Below are 18,330 nucleotides of genomic sequence, written 5' to 3' on the forward strand. Positions count from 1 at the left end.
ATTTTATTAGGTTTATGTACTTTACAAAAATGCATGTGTTGACAGTTTAGATGTAAAGTGAATAGACTGTTTTCATTGTAATGACGGTATCAAAAACATTCCAAAAACATTAAATCTTAGGGCTTTCATACTGCAAACAAACTTAAGCAAGAAAGCGGTATATGTATTTGTATCTAGTTCTTCAGAAGTGCAAACAGAAATTTGGTCCATCTTTTTATCTTTTTAGTAAATCATTGATTCCAAGAAGTCTTTCGAGCCTTAAAAACAAAATGAAATATTGGAGATATTTTGCATTACTGGTTAGCAGTAACTGTTCTGTATATTTTTTTTTGACAAAAAATAGAAAACATGCATTTCTTGTTTAAGTCAAGTAGAGAAGTGGCAGACTATTATAGGTGTGGAAATGTAATAAGGATATTGAGGATCTCTGATTCTGGTCAGCAACAAACTATTTGCTGAGAAGTACCACAAGTATGCACACTCCCACCCAAACATTCATGTTCCTCTATATTGAATTTTAGTAGAATGCATAAAAATGAGTTTGTTTTTGCCCTCATTCTGTGGGGGTTCTGATGTTGCTAATGTTTTGACCCTAAGCACCAAAGTAATATCTTAGTGATCCATCAGAGACTGTTGCATTTCGGACTTTTAATATAATCCTTCTGTATTAAAAACAATTATTTTTGAATTCTACTAAATGTATGTATACATGTTTTCAGGCTCATTCTTACATAATAATGTATAATGTGGGTGTAGAAAATCCATGCCATCTCACTGCAGGAATCTAACTTGTGCTTTCTTGCACAGCAATTGAGAGAGAAAGGAAGGCAGGCTGACTGGCTTTTTGAGTAGGTTCTTTGAGTTAATTCTTGAAAAATTTTCTATTTCTTTCGTGCTCTGAAGTTAGTGGCCTGTGATAGATGGGTGAAGTTAAACAATGTGAGTGCATTATCCTCTAATACAGGAAATAATTCATTGCAGAATAGATTTTTCTTTGTGTAAATGTCAAAATATTCATAGCATAGTCAATGATCATAGCATTTGCTTCCATTCGTACAGTTTGAGAGTCAGAACTGGCACAATTGGTGAGGAATACTTTGATTTATATTAGCTTTCTTCAGTGTCATGTTTCTCACAATACTGTTTCACCTTTGAAATACCAGAGGACTCCTAAGAATATATTCACTTGTCAAAGAAATTTACAAATTTGGATATTGTTGCTATGTAGTAAACTACTGTTTATGTGGAAATTGTACATTAAAGGATTAGCTCTTGTAATATAAAGTTGAGTTAAAAAAAAATATGGCAAGGTATTTGGGCTCTTCTAGCATCTCCTTGCCCTCTACTGCATTTCCATGGTTGCACACTTTTTATGCCCATGTAAACTTCTAGGATGTGTGACATCAGAATTTTAGTTCTTCAGAATTTTAGTTAAGCCTGAGGTCTCTAAAGGCAGGTTGGAAGCAGTGGGTTAATATGTTTTTCCAGAATCCTGTTTACCTTTGCATATCTCATTATACTTAGTTGGAAACCATCAATTTACAAGGTCTCTGAGGATCCGATTTGGCTAACAAGACATGCTGTGAAATCTCAGGATGCCCTTTCATAGGCAACTTTTTCAGCACTTCTGAAGGAGTGAGTTCAGTTTGGCCTTGAGCTAGTGGTCRCTCCCTGGGGAATCACAGCCTGATTTTCATGCTGGCAAGACTTACTGAAAGTTGTAGTACTGGGAGATGCTCATTTGCCCAAGTTCTGTGGGATATTTGTGTAGATATACCAAGCATTTTCTAGTAGCATGTCATTGCAGAGGAAGAATTTTTTTCTGTGCATCACTGAGGCCTTTCGTTCACTCTTACAGAAGTAATCTTTTCCAGGAGCTACCTGCAGTGTAGCAGTGCCAAATCATGGAAGTGGATTAGTGAGCTGTTAATACTGACTACAGGAGAAAACACACTGTAAAAATAAGGCATTGTGAAAATGAGGCCTTAAAAAGCAAGACTTCTGTAGAAGCTTGAAATACTGTAATGTTGTGAACTGAAATGTTCACACTGAGTACAGTGTTTTTCTCAATGATACAATCTTGAATTTGTGTAACATCGGGTAATAATCCGGGGAAAGGAGGCAGTTTTATCTCACCCTTCAGATAATGCTTTCATTCTTGTTGCAATCTAGAACTTGCTGTAAACTTTCAGACAAGCTACTTGATACAGGATTTTGTGGTACGCACGCAACTAAATAATTTACTCAGGCAAAATGTTTCTTACATCAGCTTATTTGTAAAGCCTGTTTTTATAGGCTACAGTGTAGTTTGGGTTTGGAAGGGACCTGCAGTATTGAGGCATATCCTGAAGACTTTCAGTAGTAGTTACATCTTCTARAAAGYGTGGCTAGTTCGCAGAATCACAGAATGGTTGAGGTTGGAAGGGACCTCTGGAGATCATCTAGTCCAGCCWCCTACTCAARCAGGATCYCCTACAGCATGTCAGACAGGACTGTGTCCAGAGAAGGARACTCCACAGCCTCTCTTCTTATATTCAGGTGGAACTTCCTGTGGTTCAGTTTGTGTCTGTTGCCCCTCATCCTGAATAGTTTATTTATCTTCATAAAGCCAGGCTTATATACTTTACTCTCCCAGAGGAATGAGCTGCTGAATAGGATAGTTGCAGTGAGCCAGCTGGCAGGGGAGGAGATATCTGTGAATCGGCACTGAATTTAAGTCCTCTTGGGAGATTGCTCTCTAGGGAAGAAAACAAAAGAGAAAGTGAGGTCCCTGCAGCTGTGCCTCTCCTCTTGCTCTTACATGTAACGCTGCTATATGGTAAGATGCAGAGGGCAGCTACAGAGAACAATTTCTTTCTTTCCTTTTCAGTTCTCTAAGGTAAATAGCTGTTAGAGGAAGGGATCCTGAGAAGTCTCCCAGACAGGTTTCTGGCACTCCATTTCAGTGCTGTGCCTCAGGGAGGCTGTTTTGCCTCAAAATTTCAGGTAGGATTCTCCATGGATTAAAAAAAGGAAAGGGAAACGTGCTATTTTACATTATTATAATTAATTTCATGTAACTAATTAGTACCGTAACAGCTATTTGTTTCTAATAAGATATCTCTATCTTATCTCTTAGTGGGTATTGTTTCTTAGTCACTATTTCATTTTTCATGAGAACAGCTTTGTCCAAAGTCTAATTTTCCCTGTGGTTATACTTTATATCCTTTTCTTGTCACTCAAGTAGCAAGAGAGAGGTCTATATTTAACCAAATAGTTTCATAGTGGTAAGTTAAATCTGTTATGAAAAGATGCCATTTCTTATCCTATTTTTTGATAACATTTTAGATACCTCTTATATCTACAAATAAAAAGGGATATTTTCCATGGTCGTCTGCTGTGTTCTTTTTCTGATGCTGCCTACCTGGGTGCCTGTATTGTTCAAGGTAAGTACAAACAGCAGGATTTTATGAAATACCTAACAACTCTTAGGAAAGTTCAGTATCAAGAAAAGTTCAAAAGTGGGGTGAGAGTAAAAGTAGTAATAATGCTTTTGTTTTTCTACTGTTTTTTGTCAACTTAAAACAGATTGGACCATTTAAAAAATTAAAAAACAACCGGTTGTCTTAGCGTTTAAGTGAAAAAGTGTGACAATGATACTAGATTCAAATTATAAAGAAAGTAAATTTCTGTTGTTGTGCTTTGCTGAGTATAAACATTCCATCTGGAGTGGCATACATTGTCATTTATTATAGTATACACCTGTGTGATGATGATGGAATCCCTAGTGAAAATAGTAGGTACAATTTATGGAGAAAGATCCCCCCACCCCCAATACCCATCATTTCCTGAGGGCCGCATTCAGATATGTAACTTGTATTGCTTGCAGAAAAATAGTTTGCTTAATGTCTAATCTGGGACTTCATATACATGAAACCACTTTGTGCCTTAAGATGAATGAAGCTTTTAATGTATTATAAGGCAGTGTATTCTAACTAGATTGAGCCTAGAGTGTATCAAAAGAGGCTGTTTTAGAAGAATAGACAACAAATGCTGTATTTGGCTACTTAAGAAGTTATGCTTTTCAAAGGAGGAATCAAATACTGTGAGCAACCTTAAATAATGATTAAAACTGTGTTTCCCTGTTAGAATTGAATTAAATCAAACCATACTGGTGGAGATAAACTGGTGTAGAAAAGAGAAGTGTGGAATGCGCTGTTTTATTTCTGCCTAGTGGCAGGCTGATGAGTAGTAAAAGGGGAGGGTTTTCRATACCTGTGCTTTTTCAGAGCATGTTTCTGCCACAAAATAGTTTAGAATTGCAATTTACTTCTGCAGTTAATAAAATAAAAAGTTCACTTGAAATTCATTGGTTGCAGGGGCAGCTGTAACAATTTTGCAGTTTCATTTAACTACCTGCTCATCAAAACAGCTTTTCTTCAGAAATGCTGCATTCTTACTGATCTTGGAAGTCTTCTGAACTATGCTGCATTACTTTTTTTTTTTTTTTTTTTAATTCGCTAACTTTGCAATTTAATTTATTTTGATCTATTTAGCTGAGCTTGGTGATTATGATCCTGATGAACACCCAGAGAATTACGTCAGCGACTTTAAGATTTTTCCAAAGCAGTCACAAAAGCTTGAGAAGAAAATAGGAGACATGCATAAAAATGAATTCAGGTAATTCCAAATGCTGCTTGTTAAGACACAACTGCAAATTATTTTTATCTATTTCTACATAGTGTACATTATTCATTAATCACTGTTGATTCCCACGTKTGCTGGAAAGTTAAGACTAGGTTTACTAGTAATGTTGGTCTGATTAGTGAGAGTGGCTCATATCATGAGAGCTGCTGTGGTTGATTAATGGAAGAACATTGTTCATTTAAGGATCAGCTTTTTGTGGAAATATATATTTATGTATCTTTTGCTATGAAATTTCTGTACTTAGTGCAATGATATAATTCTTGACAGATARTGTCTTGGCTGAAACTGCAATGATGTTATTGTATCTATGGGATGATAACACAGTGATGAATTGTACGGAAACATATTTAGGTAACTTCTTTGGAAGGCTAAGGTGAGATGGATAACTCTGTCAGCCCTTTTTCTGTCCTAAACTTTTAATATGTTAATAAATTGGAATGGGCAAAGATAGATAATCAGTCTTATGGTTTCAAAGTTGAATGTGTCCCAGAAATATGGTGCTTCAGGGAAGAAACGGCAGTGCTTTATGCAATCGTACCCCCTTCAGGATTGTCAGTGAATAACATCTACAGTRGTAAAGAATTTGATAATCCAGCTGKTCTGCTCAGTCGAGTATAGTCCGTAGAGAMGCTGAAGGGAATAGGATATAGAGAAAATCAAATAAAAGCAAACAGCTAATTGCATAAAGCAGAAGGAGACTCTTGTATTCAGCAGTTTGCAAAGTTCCTTGCACTTGCCGAAAATGCTTGTTTTTTCTTACTGCTTAATGCTTTACTTAAGTAAATGAATACTGAATACTATTCAGTAAGAATGCATGAATTTATGTGAGTTACCAACCCCCTGAAAAAAATAAAATGAGCAGTACCTTTCAGAGGAGTTAAGCAATTAAAGCATAATATAGAAGTTGATGGAAAAATCCATCAAACTTTTTGGTATACTAGGAATGTAATTCTTATGACAGTATGAAAAGGGAGCTCTTCACCACCACAGGTGTAGTAGTTTCTTAAAATAAATAACTAAACAATAATGTCTGGACTTTTGGGTCCAGAAGAAAGTAAACATTACTTCCCATTTTCACATCTAAAGYCTGCATTTTGTTTATATTTCTTTCATCAAAACAATGTTTGGAATAGTATAACAGCGTCTGACTTTTTTAGTCTAAGGTGAACTTTACACAGACGCAAAGGAAAAGTACTTTAAAAAAGAAACCAGAAATTCTCTGTCTTCGAATAATATTCTATAGTTCTACAGATTTCCAAAGGCTAAATCCAGCTTTTGCAAAACAAGGTTTTCCATCAACTGAGCCCAAATGTAACTGGAAAGGCTAGTCTTTTGTTTAGAATTAGASAAGAGGAAGGAAAGAGTGAGATGGAAAGGGAAGGATGAAAGGGAGGACTCATTCCAATATTTATGGGGGACTTGTTTCCAGTATGCAGGGCTGGTCTTTTTGTCATCACAGACTTCAGGGTAGTATATTTATAATCTACTCTGCRGGAAAGGATTTATCAACTCTGGCTATACCAAGGCAAAAGCTAGGCAGTGTGCTGCAGTAGCTCTCCAAGAAATTAAGAAAATGGTCAGGAAACTGTAATCTCATGTAGGAATATGAAAAAGATCCTGCATCTGAGCTCTGGGGAAGGTTCAGGAAATATTTATCACCCAGACTGGGAAAGGAGTTTGCTGTTCAGATATCTCTGTATTAAAGTCTGTTTGGCTTCCCCTATGGCAGGGTCGTGCCTGCAGGCACATGTATTGAGGTGCCTAGCCCTTGAGAGTACCAGCAGATTTTGCTCTCCTACCAAGCATCACCTTTGTATAACTTACTGAAACTAACATGGACTATTGGGGTTGCAGCCCTGAAAGCATTAGTATACTACAATGCACTATTACAATCAGAAGCCAGATTCAGAAGGAAGAAAAAAAAGCCGTTTGTATCTTTGCATTATTGTATTAACCAGAGCTCCTGTATCTACAGGTCTGAAGAATCAATTCTTTGATTCTTTCGAAGAATTCCAGGAGATGTGTGAGGCATAGCATCCATTTCTAACAGAACTCTCCTCAATATATCCATTTATCTGTATGTTGGTAGATTCTCTTTCTTTCCTAGGGTTATACCTGTTAAYATGCTATGAATGTTAGGCTTACTGGCTTATAGCTCTTTATAGTTCARCTATAGTCTTTATAGTGGAACTGTGTTTTCTTTTTCATTTTCTTTCTGTTATGTCAGCATTCCATGTACCTTATATATTTCTCTGGTTATAAGACATTTGAGAGCTGTCTGGATGGCTTCTGTCTGGTCCTGGCAATTTTCCATTGTCACTCTGTCTTCTCAGAATTGATCATTCTGTTACATCTTTTGCATTGAATACTCACTAGTCATATAAATTTTTCTTCAGATATTTAATACCATGAATCTGTATTCTAGGAATGCAGAATGAATAAAATGTGTCTGTCATATAAAAAACTTTCTATGTAGAAACTTCATTGCTGTTGATGATCAGATTTCAGTACTCAACTGGGAAAAGTAAATGGCAAATAATTAGAAAAACCACTAAGCCTACCCACTAAGCTTGCAGGCTKTTATTTGGTATTGATTAGCACATCCTATTTCATTAGGTTCGGCAGCTGGAATTTCCWGATAAGAATTAAAATTTTGGTCCTTGGTGAGTATTTTTCAAAATGTTGAAAATGGTTCCCAAGACTTTTTTTTCTAACAAGGCAGTTGGATGATATATTAGGTATTATGAGGATAGAAGAGACTGAGAGATTTTAAATCTCTCTGTCCTTCTGCTAACTTCAGAAGAGGTTCAGCACTGCAAATGAATCTGTATGCTTTGTTGTCTTCATTTGAGTAAACAAAGACCGTAGCATCTCACTTCTGCCACAAGCTTTTGTATTATCAAAGCCCYGTGGCTTCGAACAGGCCAGTTCTTCACTGAATCCTATCTCATAGTCCTCAGGACCTTTTAACTCCACACATCTGTTCTACTGTCCTAGAGAATGACAGAAGAATTTGTCTTTTGAAAGGCTGATAAAAACAGTGAGGGAAATGTCTGGGAAGTAGTGATAGCATATGATGACAGCTGCCAATGACTTAGTGACTCATTTTGTCTCATTGAGAAGTCTTGTTCTTATTAGTTACAGCATATGTATGATGTGGTGCCCCTGTTTTTCTTTTTTTTGTGGTTGTGAAGACATCACCACATTTCAGCTAAATGCAGCCTTTACTGTGACCTTCCTCTGCACCAGATTGCATAATTAGAAGTGTGGCAGACAGAAATGCATGACCGTTTTATTGAGGTGTGATTAATTGTATTGTGAATTTTTAATTAATTACTCTTCCCTCAGTGAAGAAAAGTAGTAGTGCAGGAATAATTTAATTGAACCTTACCAGTGGCTGAGCAAACACATACCTTGATTTCATCACAATATATATTCTTGTTTTCCTGTTATTCCATATAAGACCTCTTTGAAATGTGGCATACTGCTGAGAGTAAGAGAGGGAATGGTCTTCGGACTAGACTAAAGTCAAAGTAAATCTTAGAATATGTGAAGATACTTTAGGGACTAATAAGACATGGAGGCTTGTTCTTAAAAGAATTCAAAGTTGCCTTGTTATTATGTTTCTGGGTATGACTGTAATAGAGCATGCACCGAAYAACTATGATTGCCTGTTACTGTTCTTAGTAGCTGTAAAGTCCTAGCTACTTGCATTTCTGTTTTGCTCTCAGTCTAAYGGATTGGAAAAGATTTTGGATATGAAAAGCTGGATATGCTATGAGTGTATTCCTGGATATCTTTTATATGAAGGGAAGTTAATGATAAGATTGTTCATTTGCATGTCCCTTAACCCTTGTAGTTGGGACTAATATAAGTAAGGCTGCATTGTAAATTACATCAATGAAATGATCTGAGTTAAAAATAACTTATTTTGCTTGACTTCCGTGCAAAAGGTACATGTTCAGTTCTCACCTATTTTGGCGCTTTGAAGATATTTAATACACTACAAGGTGCTCAGTATGTAAAGCCATAACTCATTTTGATTTCTGGTGACTAAAAGCCATGAGTATAACAAAAATATTGTAAGAATACTGTATAGATCTGGAAATGTAAAAGAACTAACACATCAAATGAGGTTAAACAGAACCATGAAATCTTCTACATGGAGGAGAAGGAAGTTAGGTGAGAACATTCTTCAGGCATAACAGTGGGGATTGCTAGAATTGCTGCTTTTTTCTTAATACTATCAGTCAGATGATCTTAATAATATCTTTGGGATTTGAGGATTTTTTTTTATCTATCAGGAGGAATTTGTTTCTTTCAGATGTTCCCTAAATAGATGTATTTTTTCTATGACAGAATTAGTATTGTTTGTTTGAGCAAACTACATTAGTCATTGGCATAATTTTGGTTCTAGCTCTTACTGTTTGATTTTTATGGTCTCCTCTTACAAATGGATAAAAGTACATAACTGAACGTGGCAGTACTAGTTCCAAATTGACTGCCATGTTACTGCAATTGTGGAATTTGCTTTAGATGTCRAAATAGTAAGATGCCTCAGATGACTTTAGTGCATTGATACTCCTTTCTCCTTTTTCCAAGACAAAAATCCCTTCTATATAAAAATCTTCCGTTAATAGAAGATTTGCTTATCTGATGAAGTCCCTGACAAGTACTGGCAAGATATCAAGAATCATGGAAKAGTTAAGGTTGGACGGCACCTATGAAGATTATCTGGTCATAGAATCACAGAATCAGTAAGTTTGGAAGGGACCTCTGGAGATCATCTAGTCCAACCCCACTGCTCAGCAGGGTCACCTAGAGCATGTTAGACAGGGTTGCATCCACGTGGGTCTTGAAGATCTCCAGAGAAGGAGACTCCACAACCTCTCTGGGCAACCTGGTCCAGTGCCCTGTCACTCTCACAGTGAAGAAATTCCCCCTCACRTTAAGGCAGAACTTCCTGTGCTTCAATTTCTGCTCATTGCCTCTTGTCCTGTCACATGGGACAACTGAAAAGAGTTTGTCCCCATCCCCTTGACMCCCTCCCTTCAGGTACTTGTGCACATTGATAAGATCCCCCCTCAGCCTTCTCTTCCCCAGGCCGAAGAGGCCCAGCTCTCGCAGCCGTTCCTCACAGGGCAGGTGCTCCAGCCCTCTGATCATCTTCGTAGCCCTTCGTAGCTATACTCTTTCCAGTAGCTCCATGTCTCTTTTGTCCTGGGGAGCCCACAACTGGACACAGTACTCGAGATGAGGCCTCCCCAGGGCTGAGTAGAGGGGCAGGATCACCTCCCTCCACCTGCTGGCAATAGTCTTTCTAATGCACCTCAGGAGACCATTGGCTTTCTTAGCCACAAAGGCACATTGCTGGCTCATGGTCATCTTGTCATCCACCAGCASTCCCAGGTCCTTCTCYGCAGAGCTGCTCTYCAGAAGGTCAGCCACCAACTTGTACTAGTGCATGGAGTTATTTTTCYYTARGTGCAGGRCTCTGCACTTGCCCTTGTTGAACCTCAGGAGGTTCCTCTCTGCCCAGCTCTCCAGCCTGTCCAGGTCTCTCTGAATGGCAGCATGGCCCTTAGCTATATCAGCTGCTCCTGCCAGCTTGGGATCATCCACAAACTTGCTGAGGAGGCACTCTGTCCCCTCATCTAGGTCGTTGATGAAGAAGTTGAAGAGGATGGGACCCAGTACCGAGGCCTGGGGGACACCACTAGCCACAGGCCTCCAACTGGACTCTGCACCACTGATGACGACCCTCTGAGTTCTGCCTTTCAGCCAGTTCTCAGTCCACCTCACTGTCCACTCATCTAACCCACACTTCCTGAGCTTCTCTAGGAGGATGTTCTGGGAGACAGTGTCAAAAGCCTTGCTGAAGTCAAAGTACACAACGCCCACTGCTCTCCCCTCATCTACCCAGCCAGTCTTTCCATCATAGAAGGCTATCAGGTTGGTCAAGCAGGATTTCCCCTCGGTGAATGCATGCTGGCTACTCCTGATCACCTACTTCTCCTCCATATGTCTGGAGATGACATCTAGGATGAGCTGTTGCATCACCTTTCCAGGGATGGAGGTGAGGCTGACTGGCCTATAGTTGCCTGGGTCCTCCTTCTTACCCTTTCTGAAGACTGGAATGACATTGGCTTTCTTCCAGTCCTTAGGCACCTCTCGAGTTCTCCAGGACTTTTCAAAGATGATGGAGAGTGGCCTGGCAACAACATCCGCCAGCTCCCTCAGTACCCGTGGATGCATCTCATCTGGGCCCATGGATTTGTGGATGTCTAGCCTGCCCAGTAGATCTCTAATCCTTTCCTCCTCAACCAAAGGTCTGCCCCTCCCCTGCTTAAGCAGCATCACATACAGCATCTTGCCCAGGACAGTGTTCAGTTGAGTTTGAATATTTGCAAGGAGGGAGACTCCTCAACCTCTCTGTACCAGTGTTTAACCACTCTCAAAGTGAATAAGTATTTTCTTTAATTCAGATGGAATTTCCTCTGTTTCTGTTTGTGCCCATTATCTCTTACCCTTTTACTGAATACCACTCAGAAGTGTCCAGCCTCATCTTCTTTACACTCTCTTATCTGACATTTATGCACATTGGTAAGATCTCCAACCTCTTTTCCAGGCTGAACAATCTCAGCTCTGTCAGCCTCTCCTCATATGTCAGATGCTGCAGTCCCTTCATCATCTTTCTGGCCCTTGGTTGGACTTGCTCCAGTATGTCCATGTTTTGCTTGTACATGGGAGCCCAGAASAGGAAGCACTCCAGGCATGTCTCCTCAGTACTGAGTTGATGGGCAGGATCACTCCCTTGACCTGCTGGCAATGCTCTGGCTAATGCAGCCCAGSATACTGTTSGCCTTCTTTGCTGTGAGGCACCTTGCTGGCTCATGTCCAGCTTGTCCACTAGGATYCCCAAGTGCTCCTCTGCAAAGCTGCTCTGTAGCTGGCTGGCTCCCAGCCTTTTCTGGTGCCTGAGGTTATTCCTCTCCAGGGGCATGACTTTGCAGTCTGTGAAGTTCTTCTCTGCCCATCTTTCCTGCCTGTTGAGGTTCCTCTGAATAGCAGTTCAGCTATCTGGAGTATGAACCACTTCTCCTAGTTTGGTCTCATCCATGAACTTGTTGAGGGTACATTTGGTCCTATCATGCAGGTAATTTAATGAAGATGTAAAACAATATTGAACCTACCTTTGACCCATGGTGTACAGTACCAGTGACTGGCCTCCAGCTGGATCTGTGCTGATAATCAAAACCCTCTGAGCCCAGCAATTGAGCCATTTCTCAGTTGCCCTCACTGTCCACTTACCTAGCCTGTACTKCATTGGCTTGCCTGTGAGGGTGGTACAGGATAGTGTCAAAAGCCTTACTGAAGTCAAAGTAGTCAACATGCACTGCTCTCCCCTCATCTACCCAGCCAGTCCTTCCATCATAGAAGGCTATTAAGTTGGTTAAGCACGATTTCCCTTTCATAAATCCTTGCTGACTACTCCCAGTCGCCTTTTTGTCCTTTATGTGCTTGGAAATGGTGTCCAGGAAGGTTTGCTTCCCAGGAATCAGGGTGAAGCTGACCAGCCGGTAGTTCTCCAGATCCTCCTTGTTGCCTTTTCTGAAAATGGGAGTGACATTCGCTTGCKTCCAGTCCTCAGAAGCTCTCCTCTTACTACCATGATCTTTCAAAGATGGTAGAGCATGTCCTGGCATCAGCCAGCTCCCTCAGCAGTTGTGRGTACATCCTTTGAGGTTTCATGGACTTGCGTATGTCCAGTTTGTTTAAATGTTCCTTAACGTGATCCTCTTCCAYTGAGGGTAAGTCTGCATTGCTTCACACTTTCCACGTGGTTTCAGGGGCCTGAAATTCTTRAAGGCAAGACCAAGGTGAAGAAGGCATTGAGTACCTCGACCTTTTCCTCATCTTTTTTCACCAGACCCCTGCCCCATTTAACAGCAGACCCACTTTTGCTTGAAAATCAGACTAACAAATTAAAACTCATGTTTTATTCAAGCTAAARGAAGTGTTGTTTAAATTTGGCCTGAAAGGCATTTAACATCTTYGTCCTATGCTTCATCATCTACATTTAGACTACCCAGTGGTGATTTGAGCATTTTGACCTTTATTCCATTGCTTTAACATATACTTTATTCATTTCACAGTACTATCAATTATTTTGAGTGGTCAGAGTCAGCAGAAGGTGTGCAGGATTTCCTAATCTGTGCTAATCGTGCTCTGTACCTCTCATGAAGACATGGAGCTGCCAGTGAAGCTATTGGAAGCATAACARCAAATATTAATATCAGAATTTATATTCTAGAAGGCTGTCCTAAAAGACTTGGTAGCGGCCATTAAAAAGTTCTTTGTTTGTGGATGTTAATGTGATTTGATCCAAGAACAAAGCAAACTTCTTGCATGCAACTGAATACATTCAAAACTGCTAAAATTAAATGCCCATTTAGCAAGTGCAGAATAAGGTGGATCTTACATGGCATGTTAGAGCTTCTTGCAAATAAAGCTACATATTATCAGCTTTTGTGCATTTAATGCTGGTGATGCACTCATCTGTGCTTTGCATTTGCTTTCTTATACTGTCCTAATCACTTTGATATCTAATGGCCTCGTGTACAYGAAGGGAATCCAATTGGAAGGACTTCCGATATGCTTCAAAAGTTACAAATCATGTTATAGGAAACACAAGCTGATTTGCTGGGGATCTAGAATCTACTAAAACTAACATGGAGGAATGTTATTTTGGAAATGAGCAGGGATTGAGATAGAGCAAGGAGAGCTGACTTCCACACCTAAGGAGCCACATGCCAAAATCTTTGATGTTTTCATCTGTAAAAATGCCGTATGGATTGGTGAGCTGAGAGGAGGTTGGTAAATAGGGGAGGGTCGCAGGCAGATGGTACCGTCAGCTGCTCAGGGTTCCACCTGCATTACAGCATTTAGTAAAAGGGCTATACTAAATGTCRTCTCAAGTTCACCCTTGATAGCTTGTGCTGGCTCATTTGTTTCTCAGTGTAGGCATTTGGATTTATTCTGGAGGCTCTGTGTTGGCACAGCCCCGCTGGTAGCCGTATGTTTATAGCTCAGTTCTGGGAAATGCAGCTGAACAGTGCAACCACAGGTTGGCTGCCTTGAATAGCTTGACTTCTCTTCTTCTTTGTGGTTCCTGAGGTTGTAAACTGTTTAGATATTTTTTAACCTCTCTCAGAGGCCTTTGTTGAGAACTGTGGTGTCTGTAGATTTAGTCTCAGATCTATTCCTGTTTATAGAAAGAAATTCCTAAGATTCCTTTTAAAATACTCAAAACAAAAACAGTTGATTTTATTCCTTGGTCCTGTTAGGTAGTTAAGACTGCATGATGTCCGCTAAGCTTTGTTGCTAACAGTGTTGAATAAAAAGTAATCGTAAGTAATTTTGAAGCYATCAGCGTTCCACTGTTTATAAGCATGTGTACTTAAGCTTCAATATTATGTTTGTGGCATGAGTCACACTAGCACCACAGCAGACCTCCCAGCTTCAGTGAACAAAAAGGCTCAAAATTGGTATTTGATATTAGAAAATTGCAATTGGAAGCAAACGTATTTTTCCAAAGGTATTTGAATGAAAAATGCACGCCATCTTGTCAGAAAATGTCTCTGAAAAAGTTAAAATTTGAGTAATTGCCAGTCACAATGTACTTTCATAAAACATTTTTGATGCTTTTTACTTAGTTTTGATCAATAACTGCTAGAGAATCTCTGAGTGTGAAATATTGTAATAGTAAACCTTACTTTGAAAGAAGATAGACCCCTAACTGCATTGATCTGAAATATTTCGTTGCTTAATCGAGTTATTTCTTATAAAATTGCTATATTAGCAAAAGGCTTGTTATTTCCTTGAGTTGGAAATARTGACTATATGGTTGGATACGTTATTTATATCAGAAAACTGTTAAAACACATGGTCTTTTTTATATATGACTGTATAGTGGCTGACTCTGGGATTTCTTTATCTTTGGGAAGGATATTGGAATCTCTTGGACTGAAAAGAACAGTTGTCTGTAAAAGGTGATGGTGATGCTTAARGTTATTAAAGCCTTTGCCTGTTAAACATTTGGATTCTGTCTACATTTAACATAACTGCATGCAGCCCTTTATTTTAGTAACACTGGAAAGTTATTACAAATGACCACTAGAAACAAATTTACATTTATGTTGTCATTGTGCTCAACACATCCTTTAGTTCTAGTATATTTTTTAAAATACTRTATGTTTTCAAAATGATACTAGAGGAGAAGCATGCACAAAAGCCTCACATGAGCTCAAGAGAACTGCTTAGTTATGGTTTTGAATGGCTCAGTAGTATATATGRTGTCTTTATGCATTCCCGGTCTGGTTTGGATTAATAGGCTTCTGCTTCTGTTTGGTTTGATACAGGTAGATGAGTCAATTTGTGTGACATTATGTCAAAATAAATAGACCCCTTCAGCAAGAAACATTTCCTCTGCCCTCTCCTCCCTCCCATTTGGAGCGATTCTCATAGGCCACAACATGGCATGAACAAGCGCTGAAATATATCTTGAAGGTTCCCACACTTTAGCATATTCTTCTTAAGCCTAAAACTGGTTTAGATTTTGTAACAGACCTGTGTGTGTTTCAGGATATCTCTGGGCCTGCAACTTCAAAATTATACAATTCTTTCTAACTTAGCATTGTGATACTAAAATGGCACTGTACTTGCTGTAATAAATTGTTTGTTCTACTGTACTGCAGTTCCCTATTTTTATGTTTCTTGATGCTATCATTCTTCTTCCTCTCCTTAATTCCTCTTGTAACTGGGATGAATGRAGCATTTATTAAAAAGTTGAACTAAAAGAGCTCTTCTAGCCATGTAGTCCTTTTCCTGAAGAATGTGTGTTACGTTCCTCAAAGGTTTATTCTTCTGAACCTTTCTTTTTTCTCTAAAAAGAAGTATTTTTAAAAACAGCTAAATTAAACAAGCTATACCTGTAGTCCTGGATGTGCTTCCTAAAAATGGCTGTTCTTTGGGTTGCTGCTTACGCAGCACAAAGAGCCCTTCCAGAAGCTGTAGAGTGGGAGCAACTTTTCCTGAGCAGGCATTTTTATTGATATTGCAATCTGAGTACCTGTCTAGAGGGAAGTACTTTATAAACAAAACAGATGTCTTTTCCCTTCTCTCTTCCCAAAGTTTATGTAATACAAAAATAAAATAAAAGCAAATAGATAATGCAGGTAAGTTTTCTTTAAATAGAAATTCCTAGTAGTATGTTATATTCAGTAGCAGAGATAATTTACTTGAAAAATATGGCTCTTTTTATCATAAAATTCATTTGATCATTCTTTAGCTTCTGTATTCCAAGAAAGCTTTTCTGTTTGTTTTTTATTTCTTTCTGGAAACTGATCGTAATCGGCCTCAGCAAATGTAGTTGTTTTTTTCCCCCAAGCTAGTCATTAGCTATATAATGGTGACGATTGGATTCAGGTTTTGCTATTTAGTGTAAGTATTGTTGAATTCAGCTGTTTGTGCAAGTTTCCAGAAGGTAGGGATTTCTTCATCAGCTGAATGRACCTTCCCCCCCTACCCCCAGACATGCTCTTCTTTGCTTGGAGGGGGGACTTTTGGGGTTAGGTATATCTGGACTACCAGGGAACAATTTACTRTGCTATTAACAAACACAGAGGTCAAGAGATGTCTCACTGTCATGGGAGCAGATTTTAAATGAATAATAAAGAAGTCAGAATGGCACCTGCCCTATAAATGTGCTCTTTTTTATGAATAGGTGTAAAACTCTTCACATCACTACGTCAGTTTATGCAGTACTGTTTAAATATCTAAGCATAGATTTTGTAGGTACTTTGTGGCTTCAGGRATAAGGCTGCAACAAGTAATTTGAAATGTTCTGATAGAAGGAGTTTTGTAGGTGGCACATGTTATTACAGTTAGCATGGTGTAAAATTAAACCATTAAGCGTTTTGTAGATTCAGTAGAAGAGGCTAGTTATTGATTTAAAGGAATTACTTAAGTTTTTGTCATCTTAGACTGTCTGGGAGAAAAAACGATTCTGTAATACAAGTTTGGATGTTCTGAAATTTTATAGGTTTTGTGTGTCCCAGCAACACTTCAGCATTTCAGCTGTTTACCACACGGTAATCTTTCTTTTCATATGCAGACCAGTTTGCTCTTTCCTGATGCCTATGTCCAGAGCCATGCTAAAAGAAGCAGTGCCATTGCTTAGGAGATGTGCTAAATGCTTTGCTGTTCTGAGACACAGGGCTAATGAAACACCATAACAGTTACCAGTATCTTAATTCAGTGCTTTTCTTTGAAATTATCTTTGAGAATATGAATTATTGTTATTTTACTATTAATACCTTTGTGTTTCACTACCAATTAGTCCTCTTTAGTACCTTTATTGATAACTAAAAATATGACCAGAAAGGCTWTGTTAAAAACAGCCTTACTGTCTGCCAAAATCTCCCAGGCTTAGAGGAAAAATTAAACAATCACTCAAGATTGTGAGCACCATGTTCATAYAGCTTCCAGAGTCTCAGCTGCTCATAAAAAGTTATAAAGGAACAAAARCAAAACCCGAACCATTTAGTGTAAGTGATTCTGTGATCTGTATATGKTGTAATTAAACCCATTAATTTTTATGCAGATTTCTGGCTTTTATAAGCTTTAAAGGACACCCAGAGTATTCCTGTTCTGCTGATGGATACTATGTACATGGTATAACAAAGYGATTCTTGCATAGATGGGTATTCTCCAAAAAGTCACTGTTGTCTCTTCTAAAACTCCAATGAAGAATACCCACACTTCAGGACAAGGCAAAGGGTATTTGATGGAGATTGAGGCTGTGTTATTTAAAGCTTTATGGCTTGTGCTTTTTTCCAGTTTGAATGCAAGTGCTTCATCGTGTTTGTAAAGGTCATACCATTATAAGCATACTTATTTAATCTTTGAATTAATTGCATTTAAACACTTTACAAGGCTATATATATATATATTGAGAAGCGACTCCTCTACAGGGCGCGTTAAGGAATTGTATTGCTAGTGTATTTTGCAGCAGGTAACTTCTGTGTGGCATACAGATTAGGCAAAGGATAGACAATAATTATGCTTTTTGTTAGTAGTTCTGAATACTTCATAAAGCAGAAAGGCAAGGTGAATGAAATTACTTGACTAGGGTCATTCAGGAAGCCAGCTACAATGAATTAAATTGAGAATGCRTTTTGCTTTGCTGTTGTTGCTGTATAAACGTCTCTATTCTTTTAAAAGAATTAARATGCAATAATTAAGACTCCTGTGATACTGCATCCTTGACTTTGACTAACTTCAGTAACAGATAGATACCTCAAATGGGAGGAATTAAGGTAAAAAAAAAATTCTAGAATGGATTAGTGTGAGGAGCCAGGAAAACAAGCACACCGTTTCTGTGGCACACACTGGAAAGTATTCCCCGCTGAGCTTCCCGGTGTTTCAAAAGTTTCAGAGTTGGAAGTCCCTTGGGGAATAAGCAGAGCTTGTACATCCTTTATAGTGTACTCAGCTTGAGCCTAAAGGTAAAAACAGAACATGTGGCAGATTTTTCAGTCATCTATTAAAGTATTTTTCCATTAAAATTTTATTAAGAATGTT

General features: G+C 38.7%; 1 protein-coding gene across 1 annotated transcript in view; it reads left to right on the forward strand.

Moving 5' to 3' along the window:
• Positions 1 to 18,330, forward strand: part of FRMD3 (FERM domain containing 3) — a 142,588-nt gene that overhangs the window by 90,462 nt on the left and 33,796 nt on the right. Inside the window, exons 5-6 of the mRNA XM_085313451.1 lie at positions 3,328 to 3,425; positions 4,536 to 4,659. Coding sequence (XP_085169577.1) covers positions 3,328 to 3,425; positions 4,536 to 4,659 — 222 coding nt within the window. The remainder of the gene's footprint in view (positions 1 to 3,327; positions 3,426 to 4,535; positions 4,660 to 18,330) is intronic.

The sequence above is a fragment of the Rhea americana genome, unplaced genomic scaffold (assembly GCF_003343005.1).
Source record: "Rhea americana isolate MKP2758 unplaced genomic scaffold, rheAme1 scaffold_11, whole genome shotgun sequence".
Classification (NCBI taxonomy): Eukaryota; Metazoa; Chordata; class Aves; order Rheiformes; family Rheidae; genus Rhea; species Rhea americana.